Source organism: Ascidiella aspersa, chromosome 8, assembly GCF_963924565.1.
Source record: "Ascidiella aspersa chromosome 8, kaAscAspe10.2, whole genome shotgun sequence".
In the NCBI taxonomy this organism is placed as follows: Eukaryota; Metazoa; Chordata; class Ascidiacea; order Phlebobranchia; family Ascidiidae; genus Ascidiella; species Ascidiella aspersa.
Genome location: NC_139454.1, coordinates 23,646,732 through 23,666,615, shown reverse-complemented (window position 1 = coordinate 23,666,615; position 19,884 = coordinate 23,646,732). Strand labels below are relative to the sequence as shown.

Sequence of the window (19,884 nt, the reverse complement as noted above, 5' to 3'; positions counted from 1 at the left end):
AAACATTTTTCGTTAAGAGATTGTTTACTGAAAAGAGCAGTTAAAAAGTAGGTCATGGAACTCGTAAGCATACTTACAGTCAGTGTTTTTTTAGTGTTTGGAGGGACCGAACGGTTCGTTAATTTCAACGGTATCTTAACCTAAAATATGCGCTGCCAAATATTCTCCGTTGTTTGCAAATCAGCGTTTGGAAATAGAGACTTAAACGTCTCGAAGAGTTACCGTTTGCTTAATTTGATCTTATGTAAGGTTAGGTTTGTAGAGCTCTTCTGGCAAATGTAATTTTTATTCCGACGTTTCGACGTCCTATACAGGTCGTCTTCATCAGGGTAAATAACACGGAATGCGACTAGTACAGTGCACGATAAACAAAGGAAAAAAGGAAAAAAGAATGGAACGCAAGCACGTTACAACGCAACAAAAACAAAACGCGATAACGAATGATTGGGCCTCTAATCTTTAAGCAGGTGCCTGTAGCACGCTGAAAGCATCACGTCCGTTTTGATGTTCATTGTGTTGCCCCGTTGGTGAATAATCCATGACTCAAGAAATAGTCTTTTCCTGTAGTCAGATTCCCGGGCCAAAACAGACGCCGCATTAAAATCAATACGGTGGCCCTGTGACACCGCGTGATTGGAGAGGGCCGACCTCTTCGCGTCACTGTTGGCAACATCCCGTTGATGTTCTTTTCGTCGGGTGTTAAGTGACCTTCCAGTCTCTACAAACCTGATATTATGCCTGGTAGCAATAGCTTATGTAAGGTTATCTGTAGTTCACCTTTTACGCGAACATAAGAGTAAGGCATAGGTCTACGTCGAAAAAACGCAACCAAGTGGATTGGGGAATTTTGAAAGCACGTCTAACATGCCGTTGAGATATGACATCAACAAACAAACGAGCGATTACTCAATCTGAAAGGGATACTGACTTCAGGAGAGTGCGTATCGGCAACGCATGCGCTAGTGCAAGACGTAGGACGCTAAATACTCTGTTCAAAGTGCGTTTGAGCGTGCCATATTAGCCTTGTAACTAACAGATTTGACCCAAGTGTTGCAATGCAATCTTAAAAATAGCCTGGAGAATAATTGTCCGTGATACGTATCCGTATGACGAAAGTAAAATGTTAAACCGTAAACCTTTTTTATAGAGACTTCATTTTTGAGTTAGTTAGTTTTCAACTTTGAATCTGTCCTGTTTAGGGAATGTCTATCACAAGTTAGTGAATGTCTATCACTAGCAATAATACGCCTATAGACTTAAGACTATAAGAAAGGTGTTATAAAGTACGAATGACAAAAGTAAATGACAGTTTAGTTTTGCAGATAATAAGTCAATTCTTTTTGCAGATAATAAGTTCAAGTACAAGCTAAGTCATTTTTAATAAATAACAACAATTAGTAAGTCCATATCATCTCAAGCTATAATTTTGCATAACAAACTTTAAAAACTAAAAATAGCAAGCAATACATTTAAATAACCGTTTTCACGAAAAAAGTTTTTAAACGCTTAAGATCAAGTCCAAGTCAAGAGACATGTTTAGACATTTTGCCCAAAATACTTAATTTCAATTAAATCACTTGTAGACAGTGACATAAGTGCACTTAAGTCTGCTATTTAAAATCATTACAACATTGTAAGTTTGACAGGCAGTTATATACAAGTGGAAAACTTTGTTATTCAAATTTCATTTCTAGCTCATCCCACACTGATACAATTTTGCTATATCTAAACCATTTATTCTCTGGATGTCTTTAATTTGTCTTAGGATTTATTAGTTCAAGCGCGTACGTGTAACAGAGCTACGAGAAAAGAATTACAATGCCTGGTTTAAAAGTGCTTTCTCTAGTTTTGGAGATAACTTTCTTTTTAGCATCACTTTACGTGTTGATTGCCCTTGGAATCAATTTTACAAGGTAAAATACGCCGAGGTGTGATGTGAAATTACAAATAACCATTTTAAGTTATTTTTGAACAGTGAGGACTGTTGTTTTTCTGATTAACGGCATTAGCACGATTGGTGTGTTTACAATTAGATTAGAATTGAAATAACAGCATTTATTTTTTTCCAAATTAGATCAGAATTTGAATTACCTAATTTTTAAAAGTTAGAAAATATACTAAATAATTTAGTTTTTTTCTAAATAATTTAGTTTAAATCACACAATTTGTTCTCGTTAGAATGTGAATGAAATTTTTTCGTGTGCTGAGATTGATACTTTTTTGTTTCTATTTGCTTGCATGCAGGTACAAGCGGAGAAACCTAAACGCTGCCAACGCACCAAGCGCTAGACGTCGCCAGAGAGTTCGCGATGTGTTCTGTTTCCTCTTGGGCGCATACTGCTTGGTTTCTATGGGCAAAGCGTCGCTTGGTTTCGCGTTTTTTCGGATTTCCTCGGGCACTGACGTCACCGCGAACACATGTGCTTCGCTGGCAACCGCGCATCAATTCATGCACACAGCAGGTAAGGGATAACAATTAACAGGAAGCTTGGTAAAGCCAGTGGCGGGATTTACATTTTAATTTCAGCCGGTCCTAACACAAAAGTCATATTTTTTAGCCCGTTTTGCCAAAATCTAACAACTTATTCTCGAGATTAAAGTAGTTGCAAGAACAGAATGCAACCCCTGGTTCCAGCAAGTGGTGCGAACCGGCTGAATCCCATCACGGCTAACTGCTATACACTAAAAAACAGCAGTGGTCTCGTGAGTTGTACTGATGACGCAACAATTCAATTTTAAGACAAACAAATACAAAAGGAAACTTACTACAATTATAAAAATGAACGCAATGTTAAAGTGCGAACTTAAGCATTTTGAAAAAAACACACGTGAGCTACTTGGATATCGAAAATCGGTGTAACAGATAAGATGCAAAAATATATCGACAGTATAACCAGTAATGCCAACCGGTTAGCTGAACACACAAAATTTTGTGAGACAGTTCTATTAAAACCGGTGCGAACCGACTGAATCCAAGTATCCCACCACTGAGTGAAGCACGCGTTTGCGTCAACGTATTTTAGTAAACGATTTGGTACATTGACCGGCATTAAAGGGTTAAAGTTATTCAGTAGTGCAGGAAGATTCGAAAAGCATATGCAACAACATAATGCGAGTGTACCTTTGTGATAAATTTTAAAGCCAAAAAGGTAGAGTAAATCAACATTATCTTGATAACGACGTTTCGTTACGTATTTCTATCATAATTTAACTGCTGATGATGCGAGTTCGTATCGAAACGTCTCGTCAAGAGAATATCGACTTTCTCGATCTTTTTGGCCTTAAGATTCATTATTATGAAGCTACATTACAGATCCGTGCATAGTGTACAGTACATAAATACGAGTGTAATTTACACCACAAGGCTTACAAAACGAAACAATAGACTGCTTCAATACAGTGAATTGGCCAACGGATTTGATTCCAAACAGTTCTTTGAACGTTTCGCTGCTAAGGCAACTCAAACAATATAAATTCGTTTTGACGTTATGCGAATAGGTTACATTGTTATGTAGCTATTGTATTAAAAGTAACACCTGTCCAGTGTCCAACTTCAACCAAATAAACCAGGGGCGGCCAACGTACGGATTGGAATTTGAGCGGCCCACAGACAGTTTCTGGTCTTACATGATAATGCGGCCCGCGGTCAGTCTGCCGCAATATTAGTGATTGTTAGGTATTCTTTATGTTTTCTTTGTGTTTTTAAATTCTTTGTTTTGAATCGATTCGGTAAAACAACAGTATGTTTGCTGTGCAATGAAACTGTTTCCGTGTTTTCAAGAATACAACAAAATACGATTTATTTCTTGTGTGGATAAATACACATTTAATAAATCAATTCAGGAATACGGCCCGCCAAGTACTTAATTTTACGATATCCGGCCTGCCGACTGGAGAAGTTTCCCGCCCCTGAAATAAACGAACTGTTTGGTGTTTATAAGTTTAAATCTTATGACATTTAACTTTTGTCATTTCACTGGGTAGCTTGCAAGGCCAATTTTTTCATGCGGCAATATTTATATACAAGCTTTTTGGCCTTAAGATTCATTATTATGAAGCTACATTCCAGATCCGTGCTTAGTGTGCTGTACATAAAAACGAGTGTAATTTACACCACGAGGCTTACAAAACAAAAGACTCCTTCAATACAGTGAATTAGCCAACCGGATTTGATTCCAAAACAGTTCTTTGAACGTTTCGCTGCTAAGGCAACTCAAACAATGTAAATGCGTTTTGCCCTTTGTGCGAATTGATTACATTGTTATGTAGCTTTTGTATTTAAAGAAATACCTTTCCAGTATCCAACTTTATCCAAACAAACGAACTGTGTGGTGTTTATAAGTTTACATCTTATGACATCTAGTCGTCATGACATGAAGTAACTTTGTGATATTACATTATGATTTAACTTTGTGACGTCCAAATATCGTGTGTAGGAATGGAAGGAAAATGCCCAGTATTTTGTATCTATTGTCATTTCACTGGGTAGCTTGCAATGCCATTTTTTTCTTATGCGGCAATATTTATATACAAGTGTAGCACCATGTGTGTAACTTACAACAGAAAAGTTGCAACAATAAATCAAAACACAAGCGAAAGACGATATCTGGTGAATGGCGATACCGCGTTTAAACGGTCCTTGAATGTTTCGGTAAATTCATCCGCTTTAAACGTCAACTTTGTTCGACGTTTACGTGCGTGTAACATGCGAAAGTGATCTGCGATTTTTGACTGACTTTACTCACGGCCAGGGATGTCATATAATATTGGATTAGTGCTGATAGCCGAAGTGGTAGTATCGGTACTAGTCCGATACTAGGGTGGTATCGGTGCCGATCCGATACTTAATGAATTTAGAAATTTCAGCCATGCTTTGTGCTCACGCAATAACCTTTATGGTTTACAGTGTTCGACTTATCGGTTCCCGAAAAGCTACTGCACAAGCACACGTTCGACACAAGGCTCGTGTATAGACTTACTCGATCACCGAGACTGGATCCAGCCTAATAGCCGACTTCGCCGCGTCCCGAGTCTGGTTGTCAAACTTTAAAGAGAGATTTGTTGCATAAAACATTTTGCGTTTAGATTTAGTAAAAAAAACAACAACATGTCAGGGCAACGAAGATTTATTACAGCAAAAATTAGTCCACTAACGCCAACAAACTGTAGAAAGCCTTTTTTACGGCACGTAACTATTGTATGACGGAATGACAAAAAAGGCAAATATGAAAAAACAAATTTCTTAAATAGATTAAAATTTGTTAAGATATTCAAAAATACCTGATCTTAGGCATATGCATCAGAGTTTGCGTTATTGTCCCAAATACCTTGTTCGACACAGTATTTCTCTTTACAAATGTACAACGTCAAACATTATCGCTAAAATGGTATTCAAATACAATCGGCCAAGTGCGAGCACAAAACCTTGCACCGTTAAAAATCACAAGTGCAATTAGTGTTTGACGGAGTTCAATCTTTGTAAATGACCGTATTTGTCTAATTCTAAATAGGGCAGTCAGGTGACCGAATTCAGAACAAAACGCTGACCACGGCAAAATGTCGTTGGAAAAGAGACGAATCTTAATCAAGTGCAAATGTCAACTTCGCATGTCGTTTAAACGCGACCAAGCATGGTGTTACAAGAGGGACAGGTGTGGGTTACCGAATAGTTGCTGTCCATCACAAAGGGTATCCAGACGCACAGAATGCCGGTAAAAAAGCACAGCACCGCCGCCCACGCCCAGGCATCGCCTTTCAGCTTGGAGTTGGTCCTGGTCTGGATTTGGTTTCGACAGACGTGACACACCACGTTGGTCGACTGGCGACTGTGGATCTGCGGCGGTTGGATGGCCGTGTTCTGCTGCACCTGAGGCTGCTGGGCAATAATAATCTGTTGCTGAGGCTGCAGCTGGTTGAACATCTGCGGTTGCTGGACAACATAGGGATGCTGGAGCTGCTGGGGGACAGTTTGGACCACCCCAGGGGTGTAGACCGGAGGGCTTTCCACATATACTTGGTTTCCTAACATTACGACAAACCTTTTAAAATTGAAATTCGAAAGGGACGCTGGCACGGCGTTAACTGGATACTTTACCCTACGCGCCAAAAGATAGAGAAAAGGGATAAAGGTTAATGATAAACTGTCCTTTCGTAAGTTATATACTTAAGGTTATTTCATAATTTATGCCGTCAAATGTAGTTTATTGCGTACCACAATTGAATTTGTTGCGCTACAGAGTAGGCCTTTCGGCGCGACATTAAATGATAGGCTTCGTGCAAATCAACAACTTGTAAAGTTATATCGTTGTGAAAAACTAACGTTAATTTCATAAAATTGGCCTTTCTATGTCACGATTTTACACCTAAACTTTATGTTAAAAACCCTTTACCTCAAATATTACCTTTGTCGTAGCGTTTTTTTGTTTTTGTTTTTGTTTAGTCCGGGTAAAAGTTTAGTTTGACTACAAAATAACTAACGCAAACTTCAGCCAGCACATTGTCGCAATAATGTACTTTCCCCCAAATGCATACCACGAAAAGAGATGCAAAAAACGCACAGCTCATCTGTGATATACGTTCGTCGGGCAAACTATATATTCCAATGTACTTACAAATACCTGGTAAATCTTAAACGCAATTGAATTCGTTTATTTGTTCTGTATATTTAAAACAAACGCGATCATGAAATACAAGCGACAATATATCTCCAAATTGCGACACAAAACATATCTTGGCTTGCTGATACCGGTACATTCCTTTATTTGAGGAATGTACAAATAAAAAATGACATCAGACATTCACAAGTTTGTGTCACAATAAAAATAACCGACCAGCTGAGCGATTTTTTTGATTTTTTTTTTTTTGCTAACTAAAAGAAAGCAAAGAAAGTAAGAGTAAAATGAAAAGGTAAAGGGGTAGTGGATTTGTCTTCCCATTGGCCAAAAAGGAGGCCGGCAATGCCTGAAAATTCAGTATTGGTTCTTGCCGCCACTTGGAAGTAGAGCCCGAGTTATAACTGCGCATCGGCAAAAGGTCAACATGTTCGCCTTTTTGTTTGGGTGTAGGTAATAAGTATAAATAGTAGTGTCAGTAGTAGTAATAATTTTAGTTTTTATACTGGCCAAAAAAAAAACGGTTTAACCCGTAAAAAAATGCCAGGACACAAACCCCACAGTGATCCCCGTGAGGTAAGTATCTGCGCGATGATTTAAAACACCATCATGGTTTTATTTTAAATTAAATTGCTCGATTTGTTGTTCCTAATCTAGCATGGAACCTACAAATCAACATCCGTCCTTCATTTAACTTACAATCGCTCAGCAAAAAAATGTTTTTATAAATAGTATATTTCTTTTTCGTTGTAATTATTTTGGTACACATTGGCTTGTGACATTCCCCCTGAACTTCCTAAGATTTGCGTTGTATATTTGCGCCTGAGATCATCAAATGACAACCTTAGTTTTTTAATGTTTTTTTTTGAAGAAAATAATTTTACTTTTCGATGCTGTTGTATCTTTTATGACATTTAAAATGGCGTGATAATGCGCTTTGAAACGCTACACCTGTTTATATCTTCAGGCGTTACAGTGATGTTCGTTTACCTGTGGATCCGACAGAATGTTCTATACAGAAACAAGTTTATGAGTCGAGTCGTATCCAAGGCAATGATCAGGTTTGTGTAAAAATACGTTTTGCGCCGATTAATGTTGCACTTAGTCGTGTCGGAAATACCTTTAACAGCCTTTTGTTTTATGGTAAGCATGGTACCATAGCACAGCGTTTCTGATCCGCCATGGAAGGTAGCGCCATGGAAAGGCTGCTAGGTGCGCCGCGAGCGAAAGCATGTCGAAATAAGTCCAAGATTATTCGAAATAAGTCTTTAATGGACAAAAGAACGTTTTTAGTCTCAAAGGCTGGAAGTCCCTTTAAAGATAGGCAACTATAAAACCCATAGAATAAAAAATGCAGGCAATTTAAGAGAAATATCGGTACAACTCAAAAATTTCGCGCTCGCTTCGCTCGTAAGGTGCGCCGCCACGTTTTCATACGTCTCTAGGTGCACCCCCAAGTAAAAAAGGTTAAGAAACACTGCCATTGCAAATTACAGTGTTCTAAACAAGTCATTTGCGATATGACTCAAGCCCAAGTCTAATTATTTTTACTGAAAACCAGTTAATTCCTTAAGATGTTGAAAATGAATAAAGAGTTATTCGAAACGTTCAAAATGATACCTACTTCTGTATGAGCTTTGATATTCTTATTACGTCTTACTACAACCTCCAACCATTATGCTCCGAAGCTAATTCCTAGTCCAAGCATACTGTACAGCAGGTACACTCGAATAGAGTTATTAGTTTTATGTAAAAACTAGTAAATTCATTTCACTCCAATCTATACTTGGCATAGCAAACACCAAGAAACATAACAATGCAACTTTTACATCAAAAAGTGAGGTAAAAAAACAATGTTTTTTCATAAATGTTTTATAATAAAACACTAAAAAAATCGTAATTTACGCCAACTCTTAGACCTAAAGATTATGCTTACCATTCGTTTTATAAATGTTTTGGTTGCTATGCGAAATATTGCTACGAATGAAATAAATTGACCAACTTGAATAGTTTAACCTTTCTTTCTAATAACAATCAACTGACTTGAAATTGCTTTTCATAACTAATGATTTGACTAACAACTTAGGTAAGCACACTTGTTATTTTATAAAAAAATTACTTGACTTTAACATAAGTTTTGCAAATGACTTGACTTAAGTAATTCCAAAATGCCCGTTTATACAACACTGGTAACTGCGTACGACCCTGCTGTCTGAGTGTAGCTGATCACAGTCGAAATATATTGACGCAAGCGCTACAGTGGCTACACGATCAGGATTCACAAGCGGCCGCTTTGAAACTCTGACACCTCTAGTGCGCTCGCCTCGCTATCACGTTTAACTTTTCCCAAGTCGGTCTTTTTTCACTCGAACTCCGCTTCATCTATCTCAGCGTTTCTAAATCAGGTGAATGGTTCAACCGAGAGTGAACAAAATTTTTGCAAGGGTGAACCGACCAAAAGGGGTGAATAAGGGCGAACCGTCAGAACTGGTGTTTTTTGGTGTTTTTTCAGCTTATTGTAATAGTAAAGTCGGTTTGCACTGAGTGTATAAGTACAAAAATTTGGTGACTGTGTTTTGTGCTTTTGTAACTTTATATTTCTGGACTCGAGAAATTATAGGTTTGTAATGGTAAAACTTATCTTGAGTTTATCTTACCAAAAATCGAAACAACCCAAGTCATTTTGTGCTGTTATACAGACGAGACAGTTTTATCATATCATGAGACAAGGGTGAATGAAATCTGGAGATAGATGTTAGGGGTCAACAAAATTGAAAAAGTTTAAGAAGCACTGATCTATCTTGTGAACCTGTTGCAGATTCAGCGGCTGCTTGATCATTTTGATAGTGGGCGTCGGTGCTGTGGCTTTAATGTTGCCAATATTCACTGTTAAAAGTGGAGAATTTGACGCAACCAACGGATCTTGCATGTACAAGGCGAAGCTGGACACCGTACCTAACGACTACGTGGTTTACTTGTCCTACACACTGGTGTTTTTACTTCACGGTAAAACATTTATACAATCAGCAAAAATTTGTGATGCTTGTAAAAACGTCTAGTTACTCACTTTCTGCGTATGGAGCGTGTACGGTATGCATATGTCTGTTTGTGTCCGTGTGTGTCTGTGTATGTGTGTGTCTATGTTTGTGTGTCCGTGTTTGTGTGTGTCTATGTTTGTGTGTGTGTGTGTATGTGTGTGTGTGCTTGCGTGCTTGCGTGCTTGCGTGCGTGCGTTCGTGCGTTCGTGCGTGTGTGTGTGCAACAAATAAACAAATATTCTCTTGTGTACAGGTGCGATTCTTTTTCTGTTCCTCTACATTTTGCGTCGGCACCGGCGCGAGTTTAAAAAAAGCGATCGGAGTGCTCAAAACCAGTGGGCGGCCTTGAAGCGGTTACGTCATCTCATGAGGTCGTGCTTGGCTGCTTCCGTGATTTCCGCTAGCGGCGCCCTTGTGACGGTTGTGGCCGATACATTGCTTCGGACTCGCATCGATTTAATGGTAAGATATTTGCGTTTTAAGCGTGATGTAGTTCCCAAACTGTAATTCATGATCTGGTATACGGCGCAACCAGGGGACATGCCTCTCCCAAAACTGCATATTAGCCAATTTCACAAATGAAAATGTACCTTTTTCCATTCAAATTTATTCAAACTAAAATTTTGGCATATTTGCAGTAGTTAATGCAAGGTTTAGGGCATTGCGCGAATCATTAATCCCTTTTACGCGTTGGGATTGTTTGAATTTTTACCACGAATTTGTTGCGTTAATTGTTTCTGTGCAACTACACATCTCTTGGATCATTATTTTTTCATAGAAATAGTGAAACTCTGTTTGGTGTACGTCGCATCTTTTTTTGGTGTAAGCGTTTCGCCAGTATAAATAGATCGGCTACAGCTTACGCCTATTTAACCAAACCCTGTACTACCGTCTCCTTAAAATTATTTACACTCTTGAAACTTTGACCACGAGAACGACATATGACAATATGTTTCCTAAGCTTATAATTGTGAGGAGGGGGGTTATTATTTAAGCGGTACATACCTGTATAGGAAAAGCGTCCTATCCAGACCAAAACGCCCTAAAAATGCCATTTAGTTTTACAATATCGTGTGAATCTACCGTTAACATTTAGGCTATAAACATTCGTAGAAAGACAGCTGATTACTCTGTCTATCACTTTTACAATTGTTACAAGTTAAAAATGTTTTTGGGACTCGATTTTTCTCACTACATAGCCTGGTTTTTGCACTACATAGCCTGGTTACTTTTTTATTCATAGTGGTATTATTTAATAAAATTAATTTAACCATCTTTATTTTGGTCAATGTTTTATTCTATACACAACAGTAAACACCATCTTATATTAAATTTAGAGTTCCAATATTTTCTGGGATGTCGATATGATGATCGACCTGGCATGTCTCATCATATGTTTCACCGATTGGAGGCAAATGCTTTCGCCATGGTTACAAAGCAGCAGGAACAACGGCAGCAGAAGAGTTGTGATAAGCAGTTTATCACTTCGTTCATGAACAAGGAGTTAAAGATCGCAATGTATAAGTTTTCTTCTCTTGTACAGAAGCCCAGTTCTTAGGATGTCCGATTTTTTCGGAGCTGATACAGAAAACCAAGTTGTAGCATCGGTACTCGTCCTATATTATGTCGATATCGAATTTGTGGTACCAAGTTCATTTGTGTGTTTTAACTTAACGCGTTGTTTCTTCAAGAAGTAGGTCTTCCAGAGCGGTTTGCTGATTTAATCGATTTTACGTCGCCACTTGGTACCAGCCTGTACTTTTTGGCCCGAAATATCGGGCGTCTGGATAAAATTTAAACTATATAGCACCTCTAATGTTTGCTGGGACTTTAGGGCTTTGCGGTTTGGCAAACAAATATATATCTTTAACAGCCTAAAAGCAAGCTTTTTCATGATTTTGTAACTCCATGTTTGGGTTGCTGAACGTGTAGTTCAATGTTACAGTTGAATTTAAACTGCAATTTTTTGTGAAGGGTATTGATTCCAGGTTGTGCACCCTTTAAGCAAGTGCATGGTTACCCACATTTCTGCCCACGTACCACATAGTGTCATATAACGGTAGAGCTTCATAATTCTCCAGTATATAAGCTTTTGTAAATTTACAGTTAATTAATGAACACCTGTCTTCGAATTGCATTCGCCATTTTTCCAAATTATGAAGATATCTTGCCGAGAACTAAACTCAATAAATCTAACAGAGTTGTTCGTCAAGGCCCAGTCGTCAAGTCATTATTACAGTGAATCATAAGTCAAATCTCTAACATAGTAATACACCGATAAACCATTAAATTTGGTAAACTCTCCGATTACGAGCAATGATTTAACTAAAACAACACGTAGCAACCTACTTGTTGGTAAGTCAAGTCATTTAAAACATTGACTTTGGAATTTAACCATGTAAATTACTGCCCTTGCCGTCAAAAGAAAAAAATTCAAAAGGCAAACCATAATTTTATGGGACAATGATAAAAGAATACCGCTTAACTTTTAACTTTTTTTCTTTTTTTGATAAGTTGTATCGAACAAGAGAAAGCTAACGCGAAAAAAGATTTTGATTGACAGCGAAGAATATAAACACAAAAAAGAGAGAAGGCAGTTTAGTGTGAAATGAGCGGCACGTGCAACAAACAAATAAACAAACAAACGAGTAATAGGAACGTATGAAACAAGAGCGACCGATAGAAGTCAGGTGAGATATTACGAAATCTAAATTAACTTCGAAGCATAATGATTGGAGATTGTAGTAAGATGTATCAAGGCCCATACAGTAGTAGGTATCATTTTAAACTTTTCGAATAACTCTTTATTCCTTTTCAACATCATGTTAAAGGGTTATTTAAAACGTTTAAAATGATACCTACTTCTGTATGGGCTTTGATACTCTTAAAACGTCCAAATTAACTTCGAACCACGGAAGATATAATATTGTAAGTTCTGCATAGTATCGTTGTATTTATTTGCTAAGCAAAGTAGAAATGATTCAATATCTCAACGTGAACATGTTTCATTAAAGGCCTTGTCAAAAAATGTAATTGTGCATATTCTCTATGTCTGAGCAACATAATTATTATTCAATACATCAGTGTGTCGTGTACAGCTGTTTCTATAGCGGTCAATATGTACAGATTGCAGTTACGTGGACAGTTGATAGAGAGACTACAGTATATAAGCATTTAAGGGCATAAACCACATCATCACAGTTGTTCAGCCGCTGCACATCAAGCATTCCTCCTTGTTCTGAAGTGAACACACCATAGCTGCCTCGTTGTCCGATCGGTTTTGCTCCTAAAAATACAAATACGCGTGTCGGTAATCAAAGCAGGATATAGTGGACCCGCGGACGATAGAAAGGTCGTATCACCGATGTAAGAAATAGTGCTGTGGAAAATACAGCGCAATTTTTGTACCAGGTCAAAATTTCGTGTGACAAGATATGCCCCTCTCTTACGGAAATTGATCGGATTAAACATGGATTTTTAAACTTGGTCAAAGGACTTATACACAAGGAATGCAAAATAATTCAAGAACATATGTTTGGCCTAGAACATAAAATGATGATGCGTAAAACAATGCTTATTTAATTGCAAGGCTTTTGGTAAAACTGAGACTATAAACTGCAAACGTTTAAAGATATATTAAAAGAAAACATTAAGTTATTTTTTTTTATGATTTTCTATTAAATTTATGCTTTTTTTTTAAAGCTGTTGACTTTATGCTATTTAATTAAATTATACTATAGATATTAAACCTTAGAGACGCGGAAAGCCTATGAGTAAGAGAATAAAAATGGCTGCATTCAGTTATTACCTCATTGTCCACTTCGTCTTTTGCGCCTTGCAGCTTCTTTTTGTCGACGGTGAACTGGATTGCTTGGGAGGCCGCCTTGGTGCGAAGGTAGTACATGCCAGTCTTCAGACCCTAAGTACATACAAGAAGATAAAATTAGACTAGTATATGATTTGTTGTCTAAAAGCTATATTAGAGCCGGTGTGCGATAATCAAAAAACTACAACATGTAAGAAAATCAAAAAGGCGGACCTGAGTTTTCAACTTAGGGAAGTCCCCTATTTTTCGTCTGACGTTAATCAATAATGACGTCATAAAACAGTGACAGTATGACGTCATAGACGGTGATTGTAGGACGTAATAAAAAAAACTAATCAGAAACAGCCAAATACGTCCAGCAAAAGCGACCACGTGGGTCATCTACAATCCTGTCAGGCGCCAGCTGAATGACTTGACTTAAGTGCACTTATAAGTCACTGTTTTTAACTGACCTGACTTGACTTAAGCCTTTTGGGCAAAATGACTTGACTGTCTTTTGGGCAAATGACTTGGGTTAAAATAAATTGTTTTTAATTTAGCAATTATTTATAAAATTGCATTATTTATCCCAATCTTTGCACCTGAAAGAATTTGCTTGTAATATGTTGCTTTTATGTTATTTTTTACATGAGTTGCTCATAATAATCGGAGGAGTTTGCCGGTTTTCATAATTTAAAGTTTTGTTTTTTTGACAAATTCTGACCTTGAAGTTGACTTGCTCCAATTATAACTTGGACTGGGACTTGACTTGTTATTTATTCAAAAAGACTTGACCTGCACTTATGTTATTTTACTGACCAAGGAATGTTAATTAAAATTCACTATTCAGACTGATATTAGAAATCTAGTTGTCCAAGCCTGATTAAAACTGTGTTGAAAACAAAAGAAAAATGCCTTTCAGAAGGATATTAACAACAGGCAAAAAAAACGCCAAGCCTGACTTGCTGTTAATTTAAACTCGAAATCCAGTTTGATGGTTAAAAAGTGACTTATAGTAAAACTTCCACATTTTTTGCTTTAATTAACAAAATTTACCTAAAAAAAACATTTATCATAAAAGGGTGTTTATCTCTTGTGTTACTGTTTTCTTCCTGAAAATTAATGTAACGTTTTGTTTCTTTTCGCTTGACATGCATGTACAAGCGGAGAAACCTAAGCGCTGCCAACGCAATAAGCGCTAGACGTCACCAGAGAGTTCGCGACGTGTTTTGTTTCCTCTTGGGCACATACTGCTTGGTTTCTATGGGCAAAGCGTCGCTCGGTATCGCGTTTTTTCGGATTTCCTCGGGCACTGACGTCACCGCTAACACATGTGCTTCGCTGGCGACCGCGCATCAATTCATGCACGGGCAGGTATGGGGTAAACGAATAACAGGAATTCTGGTAAAGCCGCTGGTGGGATTCCAAGTTTTGTCAGCCGGTTCCATTACAAAAGTCATATTATTGAGCCGGTTCTGTTACCATACTATTCAACATCTTATTCTTAAGATAAAAGTAGTTGCAAGAACAGGAAACGGGGTAACGACTAACAGGAATTGTGGTAAATTGCGCGTTTAAGTCAACGAAATTTAGTAAACGTTTTGGCACATTGGCCGGCATTAAAGGGTTAAAGTTATTCGGTAGTGCAGGAAGATTCAACTATCATTCGCAACATAATACTCTGCGAGAATCTGCTTATCTTGCTAGAATGTCTATCCTATTCTATCCCATTATGATAAAATCGTTTATGCCCAAAGGCGTCCTACGTCTTATCGCAACATCGAAAATAAATGTTTGGGCAATTTCAACGATATAAAAAGGCGTTTTGTGATTTGCACGAATCGATTACATCTTTATAGCTTTTGTATTAAAATTAACACCTGATCAACTTTAACCAAATGAACGAACTGTGTGGTTTTCCTAAGGTAACGTCTTATGACGTCACGTTTAGATGTACTTTGTTCGTCACATTTTGACGTAAACTTGTGACGTCATGGCATGACGTAACTTTGTGCCGTCTTCCTTGAAAAAATTGTCACCCCCAAACAAAATTACTAGATCATCCGCGCCTGGCCATAACTATAAATCGAAAAGATAAGTGTTTTGCGTCTCTATTCAGTTCACTGGATAGCCTGTAATGCCAATTTGTTTTGTTATGCGGAAATATTCATGTACAGGTTTATCACTGTGTGTGTAACTTACAACGGAAGAGTTACAACTCTAAACCGAAGCACAACCGAAACAGGATATCTGGTGAACAGCGCTATCGCGTTTATGTAGTCAGTGAACGTTTAGGTTCATTGTTCCGTTTCAAACGTCAAATTTGTTCGACATTTGCACACGTGTGTAACATGCGGAAGTGGTGCGATTTTTGGCTGGCTATACTCACGGCTACGGATGTCCGATAATATTGGATCAGAGCCGATACCCGATGTCAAGTGGTAGTATCGGTACTAGTTCGATACTAGGGTGGTATCGGTGCCGATCCGATACTTAATATAGGAATTTCAGCCATGCTTCGTGCTCCAACGCAGTAATTTCTACTTTTAAAGGTAAATTTATCAAAAAATAGTAGGATAACAACTGGAGGTAATTAAAATTAAAGCAAACTGTTGCCAAATAACCTTGGACAAATAACGTAAAATGTTATCAATTTAATTTATTTTTCCTGTTTGATAACAGTAATGACGTCATTTGGCATCGGTCCGTATCGCGATACATTTTGTCCGAAATATCGGTCGGAATAAAAAGATTGAACATCTTTATACTCACGACAATTAACAAAAACTCTGGACTTGCAAGCATAACGCCGCGAAACATGAAATTCCGTCTTTTGGACAAATGACTTTGGTTAAAATGAAGTCTTTCCGTTAAGCGTTTTTCATTATACAATTGGGTGGTTTATTTTAAGTTTTTCACATCTAACAATGTGCTTGCTATATGTTGCGTTTTGCGTTAATTTTAAGTTGAATTACTGCTTATAATAATTGGACTTTTATCAATTTTTAAAGCTTAACGTTTAACTTTTTTGCAAGCATTTGACTTGAAATTGACTTGCTCTAAATTATGACTTGACTGGGACTTGACGCTATTTATTCAAAATAACTGGGCTTGGACTTTTAGTTTTTCTACTTGGACTTGGCCTAAAGCCATTTTGAAATGACTTGTTTACAACACTGCGGTCGGAGACCACAACCTGTATTTTACCCTGCCTGGCTGCCAAAATAGAGTGGATCTACAGCAATTAACTCAATTAGATGTTATATAACTCACGAAAACAGTCCACATTATACTATTCCACCTTTACGGTTTACAGTGTGCGACTTATCGGTTCCGAATACGCTACTGCACAAGCACACGTTGGACACAAGGCTCGTGTATAGACTTACTCGATCACCGAGACTGGATCCAATCAACAACCCGACTCCGCCGAGCCCCGACTCTGTTTGTCAACCTTAAATGACGGATGTGTTTAGATTAAGCGATAAACTACAACATGTCAGGGCAACGAATATTTATTAAAGTCAAAATTAATCCACGAAGCGAACAACCCGTAGAAAACCTATTTTAGTCGACGGAACTGTTATATGGCGGAATGACAAAAAAGGCAAATATGAAAAAACAAATTTCTTAAATATAGGTTAAAATTTGTTAAGATATTTAAAATTATCTGATCTTAGGCATATAAGCTATACATCAGAGTTTGCGTTGTTGTCTCAATACCTTGTTGGACACAGTATTTCTCTTTACAAATGTACAACGCCAACATTACCTCTAAAATGGTAACTAAATAAAATCGGATAAGTGCGGTATATACAAAGCACAAAACCTTGCACGTTCAAATTCATAAATGCAATTAGTACTTGACGGAGTTCAGTTCGCGCTAAAAAACGCTGACCACGTGAGCGGCAAAAAGTCGTTGGAAAAGTGACGAATCCCAGTCAAGTACAATTGTCAACTTCGCCTGTCGTTTAAACGCGACCAAGCATGGTGTTGCAAGAGGGACAGGTGTGGGTTACCGAGTAGCTGCTGTCCAACACAAAGGGTATCCAGACGCACAGCAGGCCACCAAGACAGCACAGCACCGCCGCCCACACCCAGGCCTCGCTTTTCAGATGTGAGTCGGTCCTGGTCTGGATATGCTGCTGACAGACATGACACACCACGTTGGTAGACTTGCGACTGAGGATCTGCGGTGCCGCTTGGACGATGACCGTGTTATGCATCTGAGGCTGCTGGGCGACAATGTACGGTTGCTGTTGCTTTTGTGGAAACTGCTGATTGGCAGGGTACGGTTGCTGAGGCTCCTGCTGGTTGAACTGCTGAGGCTGCTGGGCGACAGGGTACGGTTGCTGGGGCTGCTGGGCGACAGGGTACGGTTGCTGGGGCTGCTGGGCGACAGGGTACGGTTGCTGGGGCTCCGGAGGCTGCTGGGGGACTGTTTGCACCTTTGGCGTTCCGGAATTGGCCGGAGCCCCAGGGGTGTAGGCCGGAGGGCTTTCCCCATATCCTTTGCTTCCTGACATTACGGCAACCTTTCAAAATTGAAATTCGAAAGGGACACTGGCACGGCGTTAACTGGATACTTTACCCTACGCGTCAAAAGCTAGAGAAAAAAGATAAAGGTTGATGATAGACTGTCCTTATGTGAGCTTTATACTCAAGTTTATTTTTTCTAATCTTTCTATACCGAAATCCCTAATGGTTTATTGCATCGTTTACCTTTCCTGCATTTAGTTTATTGCGCTAGACCTTCGCCGCTACGTTAAATAGTAAGCTTCGTGCAAAACAACAACATATAAAGTTTATATGTCGCTGTGAAAGAAAAATATGAACTTTGCTTTATCGTTGTTTTTTGTTTAGTCCGGGTAAAAGTTTAGTTTGTCTTAACTAACACGAACTTCAGCCGGCACATTGTTGCATTAAAGTAATTGCTACACGCGTACCACGAAAGTAGTCGCCAATGATAAACAAAAACGTGACGGAGCTTCATTATTCAACTCACGAACTGAAAAGACCCGCTAGTCTGCGGAAACACAAATTTAACTCTAGTCGTGCTGAGATCAAGCCTGAGGCCATTTTCAGATGCAAAAAGATTCACTGTTAGCCTTTGTGGTGCAAACTACATTCCAATGTACTTACAAATTCGCGGAAAATCTTAAACGCGATTGGAACAGTTTTTTTTATATTTGGAACAAACGCGATTATAAAATACAAGCGACAAAAAAAAGGTTGCCGTAACACGTTTAACTTTTCCCAAGTCGATCTTTTTCCACTCGAACTCCCCTTCATCTATATTGTGAACCTATCTCAGATTTAGCGGCTGCTTGATCATTTTGATAGTGGGCGTCGGTGCTGTGGCTTTAGTGTTGCCAATATTCACTGTTAAAAGTGGAGAATTTGACGCGACCAACGGATCTTGCATGTACAAAGCGAAGCCGGACACCGTACCTAACGACTACGTGGTTTACTTGTCCTACACACTGGTGTTTTTACTGCACGGTAAACCTTTTATACTCTCAGCAACAATTTGTGACGCTTGTGGAAACGTCTTGTCCAGCGGTCGGCAAACTGTGGGCCGCAGAGCCAGAGCCATTTTTAGTGGGCCGTGAGCTACTTTTTATTAGTTTAGTGTTATAATGTAGTTGTGGGCCGCGTGAAGTCGTACATGTACTTTATTTTAAAAATTGGTGTGGCATAGAATTTTCAAATTGGCTCTGCTTGGAAAGCTCCAAGTGCCAAATGTGGTGGTCCTGGGAGCCCGTCGAACTATATATTTTTTTCACCTTAAATTGTTTGTAATTGAAAAAATTTTAGCGCTTCGCGCATATTTTGTTTGTTTTATAGGTTGTTTTATCATTATGATAGGGCAGTGTTTTTGGCACCAAGGCGCCGTGTTATTTTACAGCTTAAATTCAAATATTCTGAATCCGACGCTGTTTTACGTAGTGGGGTTTGCCGACCACAGGTCTAGTTACTCACTATTTCTGCGTATGGAGCGTGTACGGATATGTATGTGTTCATACCATTGTACGTTATGCGTCTGTCTGTACGTGTGTTATGCATGTGGCCGCCTGTGTGTGTGTGTGTAAATATGTGTGTGTGTGCATGTCTGTGTGGTGTGAGTGTTGCGTATGTCTGTGTTTGCCTTTGTGTGTGTGTGTGTATGTATGTATGTGTCTGTGTGTGTACATGCGTGTGCTGTGTGTATATGTGTGTTTGGCGTTCAATTAATATCGTGACACTTCGATTTTGCAGCAATATACTAAATACCTGTGCCTCCTAATGATCCGTTTAAAAAAACCCTGGCTTATCCTGCCTCACCAAATATTGTTTTATTTACAGGTGCCCTCTTTTTACTGTTCCTTTACATTTTTCGTCGGCACCGGCGCGAGTTCAAAAAGAGCGAACAGAGTACTCAAAACCAGTG

General features: G+C 38.6%; 2 protein-coding genes across 2 annotated transcripts; both read right to left on the bottom strand.

The window, feature by feature from the left end:
* Positions 1–5,110: 5,110 nt before the first annotated feature.
* On the bottom strand, positions 5,111–6,456 carry LOC146136957 (uncharacterized). The gene has a single exon (XM_083395597.1). It carries the CDS (start codon positions 6,026–6,028, stop codon positions 5,615–5,617), a length of 414 nt encoding a protein of 137 aa, XP_083251723.1. The 5' UTR covers positions 6,029–6,456; the 3' UTR covers positions 5,111–5,614.
* A 10,497-nt stretch (positions 6,457–16,953) lies between these two features.
* On the bottom strand, positions 16,954–18,219 carry LOC146136956 (uncharacterized). Its single transcript, XM_083395803.1, has one exon. The coding sequence runs from the start codon at positions 17,978–17,980 to the stop codon at positions 17,426–17,428; it is 555 nt and encodes a 184-aa protein (XP_083251929.1). The 5' UTR covers positions 17,981–18,219; the 3' UTR covers positions 16,954–17,425.
* Between the last annotated feature and the right edge of the window lie 1,665 nt (positions 18,220–19,884).

Excerpts from the sequence above, each read along its gene's own strand:
- LOC146136957 (XM_083395597.1), bottom strand. The coding sequence starts at position 6,028 with ATGTTAGGAAACCAAGTATATGTGGAAAGCCCTCCGGTCTACACCCCT.
- LOC146136956 (XM_083395803.1), bottom strand. The coding sequence starts at position 17,980 with ATGTCAGGAAGCAAAGGATATGGGGAAAGCCCTCCGGCCTACACCCCT.